The sequence below is a fragment of the Uloborus diversus genome, chromosome 4, assembly GCF_026930045.1.
Source record: "Uloborus diversus isolate 005 chromosome 4, Udiv.v.3.1, whole genome shotgun sequence".
In the NCBI taxonomy this organism is placed as follows: Eukaryota; Metazoa; Arthropoda; class Arachnida; order Araneae; family Uloboridae; genus Uloborus; species Uloborus diversus.
In genome coordinates this window covers 68,880,513-68,901,874 of record NC_072734.1, presented here as the reverse complement: position 1 = coordinate 68,901,874, position 21,362 = coordinate 68,880,513, and the positions used below count along the sequence as shown (strand labels likewise).

Here is a 21,362-nt window from a genome sequence, read left to right as displayed (position 1 = left end):
TGAATAGTGATTATAAAGGAAGACACTAATAACCATGTTCTTAGTCTTGTAATTACAGATTAAAATGAGATTCTATGAACTTGAATCCATTTTTCAAGTGTGAGAAAAGTAAAAGTGTAAATTATTTCGCTTTCTGGTTATTTATTAAAGTCCATTAAATAATGCTTATAATTTATTCACTAGTTTATTTTTGACTATGCTGTTCAGTTTTGGTCTCCTTATCTTAAGAAAGACATTAATGTATTGGAAAGGGTTCAAAGGTGAGCTACAAGGCTAATAAATGGACTTTCTCATTTAGACTATGATTCCAGGCTTAGAAGGCTAAAAATGTACAGTCTTGAGCAAAGAAAGAAGAGACCGAGGGTACATAATTCAGTTGTTTAAATTTATTAAAGTGAAAAATGTTATGGGGCTGAAGTTTAGCACTGAAAACAGGACAAAGGGTCATTGTTTTAAGCTATTTAAATCTCAGGCTAACATGGATATTAGGAAAAATTATTATTTTAGCAGGGTAGTGGAACTTTGAAACAGCTTACCGGAAGAGGTGGTAATGAGCAAGGGAGTAGATAGTTTTAAGAGGACCATTGATCTTCACTGGGGATTGTAAATTGACTAGGACCAGTTTAGCTGGCCCCAAAGCCTGTTGCTGGTCGTCACTTTTGTATTTGTATTTGACTGTTTTTCCTTCCTTGTGAATAGATAAAATCAAAAGAATATGTTTGACGGCGTATAGGGGTATGATATAGGAATGATGCTTTCGACCTTGATAAAATTCCTGTGTGCGCCACTGCTTTCATTTCTTATGGTATTAAGTACCGTTTATTGCCCTACTAGATGCCTTTATCATACCCAAATCCGTACGTTCGTTCATGTGTGTGTGTGGGGGGGGGGGATCATTCTTCAGCATGTCTCCCCAAAAATGGTAGTCTGCACCCACCCCTGCTCATGTTTCTGTGTTTTTGAAAGCATATAGTTGAGTGTAAGGCCTCCTACATACCAGGCAGTTAGTAGAATCAACTTTTCAAAAAAAACATGCCTGTCAACTAGTTGACTGACGGTTTTTTTTTTTTTTTTTTTTTTTTTTGTTGTTGTTGCCTTCACACGAGGCAACTTAGTTGAATCAACTTTTCTTTAAATAAGACAAATTTTTTAAGAAGCTGCTCCACAACTCTGTTAAAACTAAATGGAGTTGACTTTCAACCAATTTACATGTGTGTAGAGCAAATGTTGGGCAATGTCTCAATGAGTGTAATCAACTAAAAAGTAGACTACATTTATCAGAATGAGAATGATAGTGGCACATGTGCCTGGGTGCCAGGCACACCAGGCACAGCTGACTGCCGTGTGAAGGATGTTGAATGATTCCGTCACTTTTCTAGCTGGTTAAACTTCCTAATAACCGTCCGTTCAAAAGTTGATTCAACTCTAAGTTGCCAGGTGTGAAGGAGCTCTTAGGGTGGGTGCACCAGTTGGTGATTCAATTTTCATTTGTGTAATAATAGATCTTCACAGTAAGAACTTTTTAAAAAAATATCTTCTGTTATGTAATCTAAAAATGCAAGCACCCAACTTAAAAACATATGATGTTTTCCTGGGTAGGTTCACAGCATTAATCAATTTTTGCTGACTACAAATAGCGAATGAATTATCTCAAAATTCTTTTACTTCTTTTCGCAGAAAACTGACCACACTCACATTATGTACACATCTAAAAGAAAGTTTTACCAGTGTACAATATTAAGTTCTTTCTAAAAGTTTATAATATGCTGAAATAAGAATCTCATGTTCTGAATACATACCTAATAATAGATGCTCATAACTAGTAGAAGTTCCATTTTGAGCTAAATAATTATAATTTCCAAATGTTGTGTTCCTCAGCACTTCTTTCACACATGAACTAAAATAAAATAAAATAAATTACTAATAGTGGAAGGAGAAAAAAAAAATCAATTCATACTATAAAATTAGTGAAACAACTTTAGTATATAGAAATGAAATTGTAAACGTTATGCGAAGGTCATATCAATTAAACATAAAAAAGGTAGAGAAATGTGGAGCTAAGTTAAACAGCGGGGCACAGTGAAATATTTATTCTACTTTTAGCTCCACCTATCTGGTAATATTTTAACTATGTAGTTCCACATGTAGTCTATTCCAGTTAGGAAATAATTACCTCTGAAGATCAAAGCATATAATAATGCAAGTAATTTTCAAAAATTGATACTCATGTTGTAATATTTTGCTATTTGCCAAAAATTATTTTTATTATTATAAAATGATAAAAGTTCTTATTATTAACACTTCAAATATCAATTGAGACCTACTAATGTTGGTGTAGTATTCCTTTGTTTAATATTAAGCTTATTTGCCCTTTAAATGTTTGGTACAGTTAGTCAAGTGAAGTAGTTTATTTTGCTTACTTATTCAATCATTTATTACAATATCTTACATGTCAATTTATCCTTCATTAATTTATTAATTAATTCCTTCATCTAATAATTCCTTATTTATTTATTCATTCACTTATTTGCTTATCCATTCACTAATTTATTCACATATTTCTTTTTCTCACAAAACTAATTAATTTACTCATTTATTCGTTTACTGATTCATCATCTTTTTATTTTTGATTCTAGTTTTTATTTACTCATTCATTTTATCACGATTTGTGTGCATATTGAGTGTATTACACTCATTTAGCACACAGAACTATAAATGAATATGTATTTTAATTCATTATTTCAAATAGTTCTTAATTAAGTCAGTTACAACAATATATCAGACAGAATAAAATTTGAATATCTTTACCGCAGTAGTAAATATGTATATTACAGAATATTGGTATATCGCCCAGTCCTGGTATCTGAATAAATGTTCCCCCAATAAGCCCGAAGTAATATCTACTTTTAAGTAAGAATGTCTATTAGAAATGAAGTAATGAATATCCTCTAAAGAGGTTTTTATTTGGAAAAGTTATACATCAAGAAATTAGTGTTTATAGGTTATTAAATACCTTTTTTTCTTAAGATTCAATGCTAAAATTACTTAAAATGTTTTCTTACAAGTCATTTAATATTTTAGTAAGTTGTAGGGGTGTTTTGGGGCTCATTTCAAGTGCTCTTGGGACAGCTGTCCCATTTTTCCTTGTGGTAATCAGGTATTCGATTAATGATCCCTATTAATTAGGATACAGCAGTCAAAAAATGTTGTAATGAGTTGCTTGATAGTTTTTTGCATCATTATATTTATTTTAAAATATTCTGTACGGAAAACAATTAAGAGATTTTAAAAGAAATCTTTTTTGAACTGCTGATGACATTTTTTTAAACATCAGCAAAAGTACTTCATTTACTATGAAAAATATGTTGGAGGTTAAAAAATTGTTTGCATAGTTTTTGATTTTACATGACTGAAAAAGTGATCAACATTCACTTTAACATGGAGAAAAAAAAGAAAAAAAGATGTACCTGATAGCGTCATTTTTTTTCATTGCAGAATACACTTTTGACAGTACAAGTGTACTAATCTCCGGTTGTTCTCTGCTTGCCAGTGACAACACAAGAGAACCTACAGTACTTATAGTGGAATCACTTTTGATCAGCAGCTCTGCAGCAAGTACTCGAGCAGCAGATTCTTGATGAGGCCAAAATTGAAAATATGCTCTGAAAAGAACATTTTTCACCTGAAAAATAAATAAATAAATAAATAAGTAAAATTATAAAGTATTCAAACTTAAAAAGTCCATAATTTTGTAGAATTTCATTATTTTTTTATTTATTTTATTTTTATTGTATTCCAATCTTTTTCTACATCACTTTGTTAAAAACATTTCGCTTCTTCTGTTTTTTCAGCTATGACAATCAATTTTATTTATACTACTAAAACAATGCTACAAAGAAATGGTAAGATTTAAAAATGAGCCTGTAAATGCAAAAACTTCTTTAAACTATATTTTAAACAGAAGTAGTCTTTGATAATTTTAGTGATCAGAGTTTTTAACACTTCAAAATGCCAGAAACATGTAATGTGAAAATTAGAATTGTAACTTCAGTAAGAATATCCTCTGTCTTATTTAGTGTTAATTTTATGTAGTGAATAACTTAGAAATAGCTGCAATAAGTTCAGTTAGTCCAGGAATTTATATTTTAAGTAATTTACATGGTTAAAAGTAGTTTAATTAGTAAATAACCTCACTACCTTTCAAAAGAGCACATAAGTTAAAAATGCTTCCTACAATAAGTTTTAAAAAATCGCGACAAATTGATTAAAAAAATAAATACAACTGACAATTTTTATTGCAGATAATGGATTAAATTTACACTTATTATACTGATTGTATTTCTAAATTGCAATGCATAAAATCAAAAAGAAAAAACATGATATAGATCGTAAAATATAAGAAATATTTGGCAAAGCAATTGAAAAAATAAAACATGAAAGCAATCACATTGAAAATGAAATGCCTAAAAACTTGGAAAGAAGGGTTTTCTGGGAAAAGTGATTTTACCTAAAGTCTGAATATACAGTTAGATCTCTGTTTAACGACGCTCTATTTAACGACTTTCTCTATTTAACGATGGCTTTTCACGGTCCCAGATGATCCACTATAGTGTTAAAAGCATTCTATTTAAGGACGATTTCTACTTAAGGACAATTTTTTGTGGTCCCTTGAAAGTCGTTAAACAGAGAGCCAACTGTAATGCTAATTTGATCAGTCTTTTCTTTTAAATGCTTTCACTAAAATTTGTAATTATAATACTGAGTTACACTCTAAAAGATCAAAATGTCACAAGTTACTTTTCTGAAGGTTTGTAATGATTTTGAATTTTAAGTACAACTCTTAATTTGTATTACAAAGCTATAATACTGATGTTTAAGAAAAATAAAAAAACCATAGATTAGAGGAATAAAGTCAAACCTCTTTATTAAAATGTTCTTCACCAATTTCTTTCAGAGCTTCCATGGCTACAAGTCCAAGTATACCTCCCTTTTTAATGTACTCTAACAAGATAGGTATATGTTCAGGTAAAGCAGCATTTTTTAAGGCAAGTAAATGATTGAGAACACAAATAATGTGATGACATCCGCCAAGTTCTCGCAAAAATAGATCACTGACATCTTTCACAATCTAAGGGGAAAATTAAAAAATAGTTAAAAAGTAACATTAAATATACAATGCACAAAAAAGAAGACATATAAGTGTCATAAACCAAGTATTTAAGAAGATTTCCTGTGTGATCTAATTTCTGTCTTGTACCCAGACAGTTAAGGCTTAATTCCCAGCATGGGGAAACTTGACTACTTTCCTTCATCATGTAGCAACGCAAAGTTGCGCTAGAGTTTTGTGCAAAACGGTAAAATGTTCAGGAGAAAATACTTAAGGAGTTAGAGAAGACAACTATTTGTAAAATAAGGTTTATGATTTGACTGTAACTTCATCAAGTACAACAAACTCAAATCTCTGCAGCCATACTCAGAACTGCGGAGTTGGAATCGTGAACCTGGAGTCAGACTGATTTTGAGGGAAAGAAATCCGAGTCGGAAGTCGAAGGTTTTAAATTCTAGGAGTCGAAGTCAATCATTTACCGTTCAAGTCCTTAACTCTGCCAGTGCTGTGGAGTTGGAGTTGAACTGATTTTGGGGTAAATCAAAGGCTCTAAAATTCTCAGAGTTAGTTATTTTCCCTCTAACTCTACAGCCCTGGTCAAACTTATAAAAGTCATAACCTAAAAGTTATAAAATGCGAGACTTACTTAAATTTATAAATAACTGAAGTTAAAGATTTCAACTTAAATAATGCTATTTAATATCTGAATGTTGAAAAAATAATTAATTATGCATTAATGGAAACTATAACACCGAAAATTGTGCAATATTAATTATGTATGAGGATGTCTCTAGATAATTATCTAATCCATAACATTTCACAACTTCAAAAATAAAAAATAAAATTTTTAAAAAAGCAATAACTGTTTTCCCAGTCTCACCCAAGTCAAAATGTTAAGAGCATAGACACATATACAACAACTAATAAAAATAACCCATACCACAGAGCCTTTGTTCTTTGGGTTGTTTTTGCAGTAAGTTCGAATAAGAGAAGACAAGGTTACCAAGATGGTAGCTCTAACTTTCTCACTTTTAAGTTTTCTGTGAAGCAATTTCTACAAAAGATTGGAACAAAAATCAACATAAGTATATAATGTAATATTGTTATAAAATACATTTTTATGAACATTTTATACATAAAATCCACATAAACAAATTGAATTAGGCTTAATCGGAAGCAAGTATATGGAATATATATATATATATACATATATATATATATATATATATATATATATATATATATATATATATATATATATATATATATATATGTATGTATATATATATATATATATATATATGTATATATATATAAATATATATATATATATATATGTATGTATATATATATATATATATATATATATATATATATATATATATATATATATATATATGTGTGTGTGTGTGTGTGTGTGTGTGTATATATATATTTTACTCTAAAACGTTTGCATTTTGAGTATTTTGATTAAAAGTAACTTAATACTTCTGTACTGTAGATGAAAGACAGATATAGCAAATTATATATGCTGAAACATGCCTTTAGTTTAAAAAAAAACATTAAGATGAATGTCAACTGTACAATATACAAAAACATAGGGTGCAGTTAAAATCTACATTACTTGAAACTAAAAATTATATTAAAAACACCATATTTACTAACTAAAGTCCGAACAATAAGGTCTTCATTAGGATAAGGAACAGTAGCAAGGCACAGAAGAAATCGTTCAGCTATAGTAGTGTCCTTGCTTTCAAACTCCACTAACTCGAATGCAACATCTAGTGCATCTGTAGATTGCGTTGCTGCAAGAACATCTAAAAGTTGCGTCCTGTAAAAAGAATTCATCAAAACATCAAGTATTAATAGAAACGTAACAAAACAATTAGCCAGTGTATTTATAGATTACAATACAGCTATGTATCACAAATGTGTGGTCATCATTTTACATATTTATTTCTACTGAAAAACTGACAACATAAAAAATAATGAATCACTACTTTCTATTTTTTTTTATAAGCTCTCATTTATTTGCTGTTTTTCCTTGAAATGCAAACTTACAAAATATTTAACTACTTAAGCAGATTTAACTAGCGTCCAACTTTGTGACTTCAGCATTGGTGGCAGGCAGGATGACAAACATGATCTACTTTTATGTTCTGAATTCAAAGAGAAGTAAAAATCTTAAAACCAACATTCAAAGACATTAATATAAAGTGATTTCAAAATGCTATGAATTTCTGACCTGTCCTAAAGTTATTGTTAATATTCGTAAACCTTGGCTACTTTCTTGTAAATTTTGACTTATTTATTTATTTATTTATTTACACCAACCTCTTACTATACCAGGGCTCAAAAATTATATTGCCCACCATGCCCGGGGCATGTAAAAATTCTGATTGGGCATGAATTTTTTACCCTTACATGTCCAGCTGGGCATGTAATCATTACAATTTTTTTAATTAAGTATTTTTAATTTTAATGACTTATTATGTACTATTTATTCAAACTTTTTTTATGTTGCATATTAAAATAATTCTTGATTTTGATATAAAGCTGTGAAATTAATATTTTGTGTGATTAATGCTAGACAACTAACTCCAATATTTTTATTATTACATAATTTTTAAAAAAAACTAGGCGTGTAAAAGTTTATTCAGGCATGTACCTTTTAGACAAACATGCCCGGTAGGACATGTAAAGTTTTTAAGATTTTTCTAGTCCTGTACTATACCACACCTTATTACAGTCAAACCTCCATATATCAAAATTCCACATATCAAAATTTTTTATATATCGAAATCCCAGCAAAATTCTATGTTCATTACACAGAAAAATTGTTTCTATATATCAAAAAAATCTCTATATATTAATTTTTTTTTTCGAGACATTCGTAGATTTTTTTTTCCACTTTAGACTGTTTGTCTCATGAAAAATGAAGGTTAGGGGAGAAAATTATATTTATTAAAAGTTGTTAAGAAACTCATAAGGAATCTAGGGTTGAGGGGTGTGTAGATAGGTCGTTGTTCCATTCTGGAGTTCTTAAATTCCCTCAAGTTTATTTCAAATCTTAGTTGTAACCAGTAACATTGTAAAATCAGTTTCAAGTTCTCCCTTTTGTCTGTTGGTTATCATTCCTAGTATTTTTAGCGGCAGTAAAAATCATTCAAGTTAAGTAGATTGATTTTTTTACTTTTCTTTCGATTACATTGTCAAAATGAAAATCCCCTAATGTTGTGGATGAAGTTGAATTGAAGAAGAATGAAGATGTATGAAGGCGCAAAAATGTAATTTCTATTATTTTTTTAATTATTAACTTTTATTTAATCCGATGCTCGTATCAATTAGAAATTGAGTTTCATACACGTAAATTAGCTTTAATTTTAATGTTTTAGGAGACTTTTAGGATAAAATAAGATCGTTTCTATGCATCGAAACTTCTATATATCGAATTTTTTTCCGACAATTTGCTACTTCGATATATGGAGATCCCACTGTCTATTGTTCATTTGAATCAAAAAAGTTTTTTCAACATCTCATGAAAATTTCCCAGTAAATAAAACTTTGCTTCAAAATTAAGAACACTGAAGTAAAAAAAACATACTTCTAAGGAAAAGCAATTTCTTCTCCTTTATTCAAACAAATAGACTGTTTCACATTCATCTTCTTAGTAGCAACGTGTTTATTCATTTACTTTTTAATCTTAAAGAACAATTTGTAAGCCAGTTTTCTTCTGCTGTTTGTTTTAAGATAGTATGATAACAAACAGTTTTTCTTTTTTTTTTTGATTAAAATTTATCCCTTCTTCAGAAAAATCCAATTATCCACATGGAATCCTGTCCCAACTGATTCCGAAAATTGAGTTCCGTAAACAAAGATTAATATTACAAACATGCTTGCTTATGCAACAAAGGTGTCAGTCATGAGTTTTCAATGGACAAACTCATGTGTCCTTGCAAGCAAAATCAGTATATTATTACAGTGGTCTCCGCTTATATGAATCACATTTGTTCTAAGCAATTTTGATTCCATTAAGTGGCTGATTCAATAAACCACTGATTCGATTAACTGCGGTCCACTGAACTGAAATAAAAATAACAGAAATTGAATAAAATAATTTCAATTACAATATTGCTTCTTCAGCCTTTTTGAACACCATGAAAATATCTTTCTTGGAAGCTCTTCGGAACCCATCAAGTAATTTTAAGAAACCTGCAGCTGATTTAACTTTACCAAGATGCGATGAATGCATATTTTCACTGTATTCTTTAACTAATTCCATCAACTGGAAAGAAAAAAAAAACTTGGAACAGTTTTTTTAGAAAACATAAAAACTGTAGAAATTAAAATAAACTAAATCTAGAGCAATTTTAATCAGTGGTATAAAAACTATAGTCTCTTTTAGACATTGATATAAATAAGGTTTCAAAATCTGGTAACGAGTGTGTTCTGTAAAATGAGATAAACTGCAACATATATTACAACGGTTAGGGTCTGGTGGGGTAAAGTGGTCATAAAATCGTAGGTTTTCAACTTTGGTGGATAATAAATACAACAAATTATTTAAGCACTTCAACTTTTTTTGTTGTTATTTTACATTGCATTATTAAAGAACACAGTACATTGAAGTTTAGAAAAAAATATTTTAATTTAATTAGTTTCATAACACTTTCTTTTCCCTTTGTATTTATGACCACTTTACCCCATGGGATGGGGGAAAGTGGTCATAGCCTGGGGTAAAGTGGTCATAGTTAAAAATAAATGCAAAACCATATTAAATAATCCTAATATTTGTATATTTCAGTTATTTTTATGGTTACAAGTATATGCACTAATATATGTGTATATACACGAGTATATACGTGTCATGTAAAAATGAGTAAACACGTTCATATATGAGTAGATACATGTGTACATCAGCTACATGCATGCACGTACCTACTCAAGTATATACGTGCATACACGAGTATATAAGCATGTATACGTGATTACCTAAAGGAGTGTTGATGTATCTACACGAGTATATATGTGTCATGTTTATATACGTGTCACGTGTATATATGCGTATAAATGAACGTCATGTGTATGTATGCACTTGTATCTCGAGCATACACGTGCATACCTGAATATATACGTGAATAGTAGACGTATATACGCATATATGTACAGGTGTACATGTGGGTACATACACAAGTGTACATAAATGTATATACGGATATACACGAGTTAATTCCTGGATGTATCCAGTGCGTGTTTGTACGTATCTACTCACGTATATACATGTATATATGGAAGCACGAGTATATACGTATGTATACGCGTAAACACAATTATATACCTGAAAAGACGTATATACGTACACTTACGTGTATACACCAGTACATATATGTATACACAAGCATATACGCTTATGTACATGTATGCCTACGGAGTGAATCCAAGCTCTGGAGCAAAAATTTAAGGGGTGTGAGAGGGGAGGATAAAATGCAAAGAATAATAAGGAGCTTATGGTCGCTGACGCGCTACATGCACCCAAAGCCAGAAATTGATGGATGCAAAACAGGTCACAAATTTTTTACACAAAGATGATTTTCCTCAAAATTTTAGTTTTCAGAAATATTTAGAGCACTTGTTAAAAGTTACGGCCCGTAGTAGTTCGAATACACGCATCGCAACAAAGGCGCAGCGACGAATGAAAGTTCTTCAAAAGTCTCGTTATTAAAACAGAGAAGTCTTTGTGATTACGACGCCTGTATTACAGCTGCAGGCCACAAATTTCTTCAATCGCTTTAAAACTTTCTTACGACCTAAAATATTGCGTAAAATTGTCTTAGTGTAACAAATTTGTGACCTGTTTTGTATCCATCAGTCTTTGGCTTTGCGTGCATGTAGTGCGTCAGCATTGTGTTTGTGACCATATGTTCCTTATAATTCTTCCTTCTTATCCTCCCCTCTAACACCTTTTAAAAATTTTCCCAAGAGTTTAAACTCACCCTGTATACTTGTATATCGTATGCTTGTCTGTAAGTGTCTACTCGAGTACGTAAGTGTACAAACGTGTCTACCTGAGTATATATGTGTTCGTATACATACAAGTAAGAGCAAGTATATACGTGTGTAGTCGAATGTATATCTGCATAGATAAAAAATACCCATATCGCAGATACCGGTTTACGTATTTACTGATGCATTTATGTGAATACTTTTATGTACGCGCCTACACGAGTATATGTGTATGCATACGTATATACTCGTATATTTAACCCTACTTACTGTAAAAACAATACATATTAAGTGAAATTAATATTTAATTTATATCTGCCTTATACTTAACTATTAAGTGACATTAGGAGAACAATATTCGTTAAGCCTAATATTATGACCACTTTACCCCATCTTACTGAAATTGTTCTAAAAAATTATCTAAAATATATTCAGCTAACCGCTAATGAGTAAGCCATCTTAAGACATGTAGGAAGCTTCTTGTGCCGTCAATCTGTTCATAATTCTAACAAACAAAATTTCCCAAAGAAGTTAAAAGATGTGTTTAGATTTTTTAATTTTTCATATTTACACAAAATATTTTTTTTTTACCAAATAAAATTTTGCCACTTTTGAAATTTTGTATTCAAAATGTAGTTTCTAACTCACCGAACCTAAAATAAAATTTTCACATTCATTCGAACATTTATTGCCAAGTTATAGTCATTTATTGGACGTATGACCACTTTACCCCATTGACCACTTTCCCCCACCAGACCCTATAGATTTTCATAGTGCCTACTTCTCCAATAACCATTTTGGTGCAGCTCAAGGAGAAAGGGGGAGGGGGAGGATCATGGATCTACTTTTAAGATGGTCTACAGGCATTGTGGATTGCTAGGTACTTCTTTTTTTTTTTTTTTTTGGAAAACTCGAAAGACATTTTTACGAGCCTAAATTTTCGCTACAATGAAGGTATCTGATTTTGCAAGCTGAAAATTTTGCGAATTTGATATGAACAAAACCGAAAGTTTGAAAAAATATATTTCGCATGGCTTTAGTTTTTGTGATCATGACAGGCTCACCAAAATCGGGAAAAGTAAAGCATCATGAAAATTAGTGCTTTAACAATAAATGAAAACGTGGGGGAAAAAAAAAAGAAAAATATTAAACATCTAAACAAAAAAGGAAACGAGATCTCCAAAAAACTAGAATTTAATCATATACAATGACTCAAGAAATGATATGAAACCTTCTACTGTAATTTCTGAAAATAGGACTATATTATTTCTCATAATTATGACATTTTTAAATGACTCATCAAATCTTCTTCTAGTCCCTTTCCTTATATTTATGGGGATCAAGTGTTAACATTTCTCCCTAACACTTCTTTCTAAATTTAGTTATTTTCTATGTTTTCAAAATCCAACCATTTTATATAACCTTCAACATGAAATTTTAAAAACTTACTTTAGTGTTTTGAGAAGAAAAGAAATTACAAATTTTCTTTTGTCAAAGCATAAAAAGCACCAACTAATTAAAGCTTGTATCAGTTTTTAATTTGAATTTTTAAACCAACTAAACGCCAAACAACATTCAAATAAAAATAGAATTACATAATAATTAAAATTCCTCTCTCTGAATATGTACAGTACATAGCAATGTGTGCAAATATATGATGGTCATCGTTACCCTTCCCCTTAATAAAGAAATGATGATTTTTTTTTTAAATTTTCAAACATAAAATTAATTTAAAGTTGATGTTTATGCCTTTCTAGATTTGAATATTTTTCATGTTTTCCCTTTTAAGAGATTTAGCAATTTAAAAAATAAATGTAATTCACTTACAGGTTTACAATTCCCAATGCATATATTTGGATCAGATTCAATTTCTAAAGTTTCTTCTTTAAAACTTTGTCCCATCTCTGAAAATAACTGAAGTTAATTAATTGCATTCAAAATTTTAATATTTTACTTTTATTCTTTTATTAATGCTTAAGACAACAACACAGTGCTCTAAAATGAAAAAAATTATTTTAAAAAAATGCATTTTTTGGCTGCCCATATGGTAAAGAATCTTGGTTTCAAATTTTTGATCTGAAATGCAATTCGTTTTAGAGAGAGAATACAATAAGTTTAAATAGGTTTTAGAGTTTGCAAACATTATCAGAATTTTTCATTTTCTAAAATTCATTACATCAATATTTGGGGTTCACAAGGTTTTCAATTACCTTGGCCTGATCTTCTCCGACACGCTGAAAAAAAACGAGGTTTTAAAAATATTAAAAATTATTCAGGAATTTTAATCTACCGTGCTTTCTGATGCATAATATACATTAGGTTGTCCCAAAAAACTGAAAGTAGACTTTTCAAGTCGAACACATTTTTATATTTTTCCTTTTAGGTTGAAACAATTGTATAAAAAGTTTCATATTATTTGAACAAGAGCAACCCGTTCCAACTTGCAACTGAAAGGGTTGTACTAGGCTGAATCAAAAAATTTATTTTTTCGGAAGTTTAAAAATTTTATGTTGATAAAAAGTTCTTCTATAGCCCTACATGTACCACAAAAATATTTATTGAAATTAAAAAATAATTAGGTGTCCAGCAGGAGGCCTAAAACTTGTGATTTTCTTCAAAAAATTGATTTTTTCTATGCTATTTTTTAAAAATATGAGGTATATTTTAAGAAGAAAAATACAAATAGTAAAGTCGATAATTAGCGCTAAAAAGGCATTTTTGCTCTCTTGTAATTAAATCTCCCACATAGTACTCAAAATATGGATTTTTCAAGTTTAAGTTAAATTTTTCATTTGAAATATATATTTTTTAATTATTCATTTGCAAATGTTGATTTGAAAATGTGTTCGCTAATGACTTTTGAACGTGATATTTTATTGAAATGTATATCTCACACATTTTTTTACAAAATAAATCAAAAAATAAATTTTTTGAAGAAAATCGAAAATTTTAGGCCTCTTGCTAGACACCTAAATATTTTTTAATTTGGTTAAATATTTTCGTGGAGCTAAGGGGCAACGTTTTATCAAAATAAAATTTTGAACTTCAAAAAAAAATTTTTTTTTAATACGGCCTAGTACACAGGACTGGTTTACGCTTCAGCCCCAAGGCGGCACAGGTTGCTGTTGTTCAAATTGTATGAAACTTTTTTTTACGATTGCTTTGACCTAAAAGGAAAAATATTAGAGGGTGTGCGACATGAAAAGTTGAGTGGTTGAGTTTTGTTTTTTTGGGACACCCTAATATGCATGATTAACATTAAAAATTCATTTTTAAAATAAAAAGTTTTACGTAACAAAGGTAAAAATTCAGCCAACCTCTTTTCGAAATCAAATGTACCAGCTTTATGCTCAACAAGTAGATTTAGTCATTCTAACAAAAGTGAATGAGAGTGGACAAACTACTGTCAAATATTTTTTGAAATACAGAGGACATCACTTATATGAATCACATTTGTTCTAAACAGTTTTGATTCCATAAAGCGACTGATTCAATGAAGCTGGATTTTATTCTGTTCTTGACAATTTAATTCATTAAAGCGGATGATTCAATTAACCACTGATTCAATTGATCAGTGTTCACAGTATATGATTTTTATACAGACTTCATGACATTGGTACAAGTGCATATTATTTTTTTTTTATGTGATAATCATTAGAATAGGGTGAAGAAACAGAAGTGAGAAAGGAAAAAGCATCGGATAAAGTAAAAGGTTTTGTAGTGACAAGAAATAGTAATGTTGAATATGATTCAGCCTACTCTTCAACTCATTCTTTAAAATATTTTCCCCACAAAACTACATTAAAATCCAAGAGTACATCTTTAATAGAGATCTATCCCTTACACACTAGGAAATTCAGTACTCAAAAAATTGTGCATTTTTTTTTTAAAGTTCAGATTTAACAATAGTTCATCGCATTTTGTTTTCAACAAAAAATTTTGCAAAATTTTCAGGTCTCACTTACTTCAAAAAATGATGCACAAAAATAAGTTAAGCATTAAACAAGTCTCAATCTCAGAAATACAAATGCATACAGTAAAAAATCCCTGCTGTTACCTTTGGATAATGCTCCTAATGCAGATTTGACATCAGTGGCTGAAATCACAAAGGGATTTTTCTGGCGATCAATGAAGTTTACATGAATTCTGGGAAAAAAACATAAAATATTTAAATGACACTATTAACTACAAGAAAACTATTTTTATTGCTACAAAACACGCCATCAGTTTTAAGCTGCTTTGTTTTACTAATCTTTTTTGTTTGTTTGTTTTACAGAATTTAAAAACTGAATATGAAAATTATGCAGTAATATGCCTAGTATCATATAATTGTGTCATCATGAAGTTCAAATAGAAATTCTATTCACTGCACCTTTTAAGAACCTTAAAGGGAGATAATTTTTAATAAGATACACATCGTTTATTTATTCATTTTTCAAATTTCATTCTTAATTCTAAATCATTTCGAAGGAACACTAAAACAAGGCTTAAATTTTATTCAGAACACTTACTTGTCAAATATTAGGTTTTCAATAGGGCTAAGCCAGTGGTGGTCAATCTACAGTCTGCGGGCCAAAGCCGATCTATGTGGCTCATGGTTATGTTCAATGTTACAAATTGAAAATATATATTCAGGAACCTTCCAAAACAACAGATAGTTTTCATTCAGCATTACGAATGATTGTTGCAACTTTGAAGCCAAATAGTCAAACATTTGTTTTGAAACAGCAGGTGGAAATTTCATATCAATAAAATAAGAAAGCACATAGTAAAAAAACAACAGCTCTTGGTTTGTAATTGTCTATCTTTTCCTGAATTAACTATAAAAAAGATTTAAATATATTTTAATTTTAAATATGTTCTGGCTTGTGAGATTCATCTTAGTATAAGGTGCAGCCTTTGGGTAAAAAAAGGTTCCGCACCACTGGGTTAGGCGATTAGTATCATAGCGGGAGGGGGGGAGGCCCAGGAGCGTCTGGACACCCTACCCTGATATGATTAGGAGTAAAAAAAAATAAAGAAAAAAATACCCTGTGAATAAAACAAACATTATATCCATTTAAAAAATTGAGCAAAAAAAATTATGTTGTTTGCTTGTACATTATATAAAAACAAAAAAAAAATAAGGAAAAAATTGAGTTAGTAAAATAAACTGCACGGCTCTCACAAGAAGCAACTTAAAAAAGGCTCAAACAAATCTTATTAGGATTCTGTTCATTAAGTCTGTCTAGATCAGCGGTTCCCAACCGGGGGTTCGCGAGAGGTTTTCAGGGGGTTCGCGAAAAAAATATTGTAATGGCAGAGTTTTAACATGCCTGTTTCGGATGTTCAAGTGGTTTCAGGCAAATTTTGTTCCTTTTTTATTCATTTGTCTCTCGCACATTCGATACTCTTAACATGAAAATATTTGCATACTTCCTAACACATTTTACAATTAAATGGTTTACTCTGTCATTGCAAAGTGCCAGTTTTAGCACTTCCATTGACAATGATAGCCCTGAAGCCATGCTGAAAAAACTCTTTTTGTGAATACAGTGTCCTCAGATGAAAGAATTTGAAAGCTTTCGTCTCCTCACAAGCTTTTGACAGAAAAGTTTGATTAAACTTGATAAAAACATTACATGGAGCACATACGAGTGTCTAAAATATTTTGTTGTTTGGTTTCTTTACCATTTGAGTCCGACGAAGAGCTATGGCTCTTCTTTTGTGTTGAGTCAAAAATGCATAGAAGTGAGATTACGCTGTTGTTAGTTGCTATTATTTTCACACTACATCGACTAGAATTTACTTCGAGCTTTCTTGTCGAAAAAGGGAAAGAATGGCTAGCAATCCAAGAATACCACGGGAAGTATGAAAAATTAATTACTATAGAAAATTTTCGTGGTTAAAATTTTGGCAGAGTGAGGTTTACCCAGTAAAAAAAATCAACGGAATTTAACCATGCAACTTAATTTGAGCTATATGTAAATAAGGTATTTATGAAATTTGTGTAGAAAATTTCTTTTGTAGTAAGTGAGCTTAAAACTATTTGTCTTGGTAAAAATTATGTAAGAATTGGAGTAAATGCGTATATTGGAAATAGATGCTTCTATTATTTTTTAATATACGCCGTTTATTCATGCAGTATATCTTTATCAAACAGTTAGGCTCGTAGTCCTTTTCAAGAAGACTTAGACCTAGAGATCTGTCTTATTTTATTTCAAGAAAAAAAGTTCATTTAGTTAATCTGAGAGTTCCCTGAAAGGTATTTTAAAGATCATTCTTTAATTGATTTCTGATTTAGTTGCTGGAGATAAATGTATTCTAGGTCAAAAAAATGTCAGCCAAACTTTATTTTTGAGCCTCTTTGTTCCACAAATATCCCATTTTCAAAATTTTTTCATAGTCGATGGAAGCTCAACACAGAATAATCACTGTGTTTTTTTTTCGGTGAATTTGTTTTGTATTCATTTTTTAGCAATCATTTTAGTTCGTAGCAATATTTGTCATTCTATATTTTGCAATTGTGTTTTCGTTCTTGTTATGAACTACGGAGCAGCATCAAACTAAAAAAAATCTCTCAATATTATTGTCAATGCATGTGTGTGTGTGTGTGCGCGCGCGCACCCCCCCCCCCTTGTTTGTTATTTATTACCTAGTACCCAAGGGGTTCGCCAACTTCTTTCGGAGTTTGGAAGGGGTTCGCAAGGGGGAAAAGGTTGGGAATCGCTGGTCTAGATAGATTCTTTTTATGGCTGTCTCTAGAAGCTGAATGGGAAAGAATTCTAATCAATCAACAAACCACATCTATGGTAGGAATGGGGGACCCTGGATTGTAATGTAATGCAATGTAGGGCCAATTTGTGTGCAGGCAGTTCTATAGTTTTATCAGGCACTTAGATTATAAAAGGTCTACCATTCTTTTCAAAAGGAAGAGTTGATACATTTATTATACATTTCCATACAAGAAATGCTACCTACTCAATTGGTTTTCCTTCAATAAATAGCAAAAATATCTTCTTTTTTGTGATAAGTTTAATAATGTTCTTAATACTTATTTAATACTTCAAGTTTGTGTCACTTTAAATAATGTATCTTAAAGTAAGAAAATTGTGTTATTCATATTTGTTTATTAATCAAACTGCAAACTCTTGAAGGTACAACAACAAAAACATAGGAAAAAAAGTAATTTACTTTTTTATTTAAATACTGTTTGCATTAAAGGCACAGAAATTTTTTTTGAAATTATTATAAAAGTCACTCTCTATTTACGGTAAGATATGTATTTCTAAGAAGTGAAACTTAAACATTTTAGATGAATTTCAGGAACGCTTAATAACATAAAATAATTTTGAAATATGATTCCCTGGCATTCAATATGAATATGTGTTTTGTGTAGGCTTTACAATACCACAAAGTTTTGACTTTCAGATTTTAATGCAAATCATTGAAAAAAATCTATTTTAAAATATAAATAAAACCCCTTAAATTAAATAGATTCTTGGATTTTTGAGACTCCAAGTTTTTGAGTTCCTACTGTAGCTTATTTTCTCTATCAGCTTATAGTACAAATAATTCTAGGTGATTGGTCATTAGGGTGGTGAGAAAAAAATCAAAATCTGATAAATGTTAAGTTATAGTGCGGAAAAGTTGCCTTTTGTAGAGATATTTAGTCATGCAAAAGGATTTAGACAGAAAAAATATCTTAAGAGTTTGGCCGCACCTTGAAGTTGACCATTATTGCATAAAAACTGGGAAAAGTTACAATAATTTTATAAAAAATAAAAATTTGATAAATGTGATGTAATATCACTTAAGAGTAGGCGTTTTGTGTAGATTACACAATGTATAAGACCATTTTAATAATAAAATATACTTAAAAATTCCATACAAGCTTTGAATTTGATGAATATAGCGCCAAAATTGAATAACATTGTAATGCTCCGTGTATTGACGAAAAAGTTATAGAAGTTATTATTTGCAAAAATTTGCTTCCATATGAATTAATTCTTACATAGATATGGAAAAAATAAGTAATACAAGCATTTCTTATCTAGTAAAAAAAAAAAAAAAGATAATTCTCCACTTAGTCAATAACTTTAGCTCAAAAATTAAAATTTGCCTACAATAGGTAACAATGGTTTAGTGTAAAAATTTGAAAATGTAAATGTAGCTTGAAACAGCCGACATAATCCACACCTCGAAACATAAGAAGTTGCTAAATAAATTTTAATTTTAATATCTTTGAGCCCTCAAACTGTAATCACATTGATTACAGTTGATTCTAATTTGACTTAAATAAAGCCTTGGTTATAAAACAAACTATAGCTAGCTCTTCTTTATCTAATTTTACCTATAATCTCACTGCTTTAGTATCCCATGTGAGGTTTTGAAAACTATGAAATTCAGTAGGTACATCATCAAGCACCATTTCTTTCAAAGTTTTATCTGAAATTCCCATTTTGGGTAGGTGGAGCCAAGTTTTCCCTCTCCTGCTTATTGATGAGCTCATGGTAAACTTTCAGCTTCAAAATTGAAATCTGAAATTGTAAATTTTCAATGTCCAGTCGAATTCTTCGAAGTAGTCTTCATAATCTGACGTAAACCAAGTTCTCTGATAACGATCATCTGCATTCTCCAGTGTAATATTTTTTAGATTCTCAAAGTAACCAGTGTACAGAACTACAATATTGTTGATGATCGAAACGACATCCGAGATCTTTTTTCCGATGTACGATGGCAAAGTTGAAAAATTCAATTGGACAACAAAAATTTATAACTCCAGATTTTAATTTTGATGCTGAGAGACTACCTTGAGCTCATTGATAGAAAACTCGAATCCTTCACCTAAAATAGGAATTTCAGACAAAACTTTGAAAGAAATGGTACGTGATGGCGCACCTACTGAATTGTATGATTTACAAAACCTCACATTAAACTAAAACAATGAGATGATGTGTAAAATTAGACAAAGAAACGTCAACCACAGTTTGTTGCTTAACCAAGAGAGATGGATTTTTTAGAGTCAGATTAGAATCCAGAAATATTGCACCACAATGCATCACTAAGGCCAAACATTGGTAGGAGTAAAGATAATAAGTCTGACTCGCCAGCCAAACTATGCTTCATTGTGTGAAATGTGGTGACAGTTAGAGAGCTCAAAAATCATTAAAATTTATTTAGCAACTTCTTTTGCTTCAAGGTGCGACTTATCTGGGATGTTGCAAGCTCCATATTAATTTTCAAACTTTTATACTCAACCTAGGTTCTTTATCACACCTAAATTTTACATTTTGCACCAAAGTTATGCGCTTACGTTCTTTTAGAACCCCTATAACTGGAGAGGCCGACGCATCCACCATTGGCTCCTCCAATATAAGGGCCTTACGTTCCTTATCAGGCATAAACTTTCCATTTTGCTATGAGCTAAGGGTAAAATCAACTTTTTCTTTCTGTATGTAAGAAATGCTTTTATTACTTCTTTTTTTTTCTTTTTTTTTTTGATATCTATATAAGGAATAATTAATACAAGAGCATTTTTTTCTTACAAATAATGACTTCTGATACTTTTTCTCAAAGTACGGAGCCTTACGATGCTTATCAGTTTTGAGGCTATATTGGTCAAATTCAAAACATGTGTGGAACTTTAAAATATAGTTCATTATTAAAATGATCACATGTGGCGCGTAATCTATACAAAAAGCAGTCTTAGTGATATTGCATCAAATTTATCAGATTTTTATTTTTGAAGAAATTATTGTAACTTTTCCCAGTTTTTATGCAATAATGGTCAACTTCAAGGAGCGGGCAAACCCTCAAGATATTGTATCCTTTTGCATGATTAAATATCTTTACAAAAGGCAACTTTTCCGCACTATTACTTAACATTTATCAGATTTTGATTTTTTTCACTCCACCCTATTAGTCATCCCATCTTACAGAACTTGTAAAGATGCAAAACATTTCTAAGCAGCACCATAATAAAATATAACATAAACCATGTACAGATACAGTAACCTCTCATTACGTCAAACTTCATTTTATCGCTTATTTGGATATATAGCGGTTTTCCTATGTCTCCCAAAAAATTATATTTTGAAACAACATTGCTTTACAATTGACATTACAGGGAAAAAAATATATATATTTATAAGAAAAAGCATTTTATTTTTTTTTTAAATCAATGATAAACTGGCGATTTTTCATTCATTCAATTTGTTGCAGTTTAAGGGGTAAGTTTTTAATCGTATTGCACCACAAAACAATAAAAATA

At 30.3% G+C, this 21,362-nt stretch overlaps 1 protein-coding gene across 1 annotated transcript in view; it reads right to left on the bottom strand.

Moving 5' to 3' along the window:
* Positions 1–21,362, bottom strand: part of LOC129221625 (microsomal triglyceride transfer protein large subunit-like) — a 94,531-nt gene that overhangs the window by 23,418 nt on the left and 49,751 nt on the right. Inside the window, exons 7-14 of the mRNA XM_054856149.1 lie at positions 15,168–15,256; positions 12,938–13,014; positions 9,235–9,392; positions 6,773–6,938; positions 6,048–6,161; positions 4,919–5,128; positions 3,468–3,682; positions 1,800–1,897 (exon numbers count right to left, since the gene is read on the bottom strand). Coding sequence (XP_054712124.1) covers positions 1,800–1,897; positions 3,468–3,682; positions 4,919–5,128; positions 6,048–6,161; positions 6,773–6,938; positions 9,235–9,392; positions 12,938–13,014; positions 15,168–15,256 — 1,127 coding nt within the window. The remainder of the gene's footprint in view (positions 1–1,799; positions 1,898–3,467; positions 3,683–4,918; positions 5,129–6,047; positions 6,162–6,772; positions 6,939–9,234; positions 9,393–12,937; positions 13,015–15,167; positions 15,257–21,362) is intronic.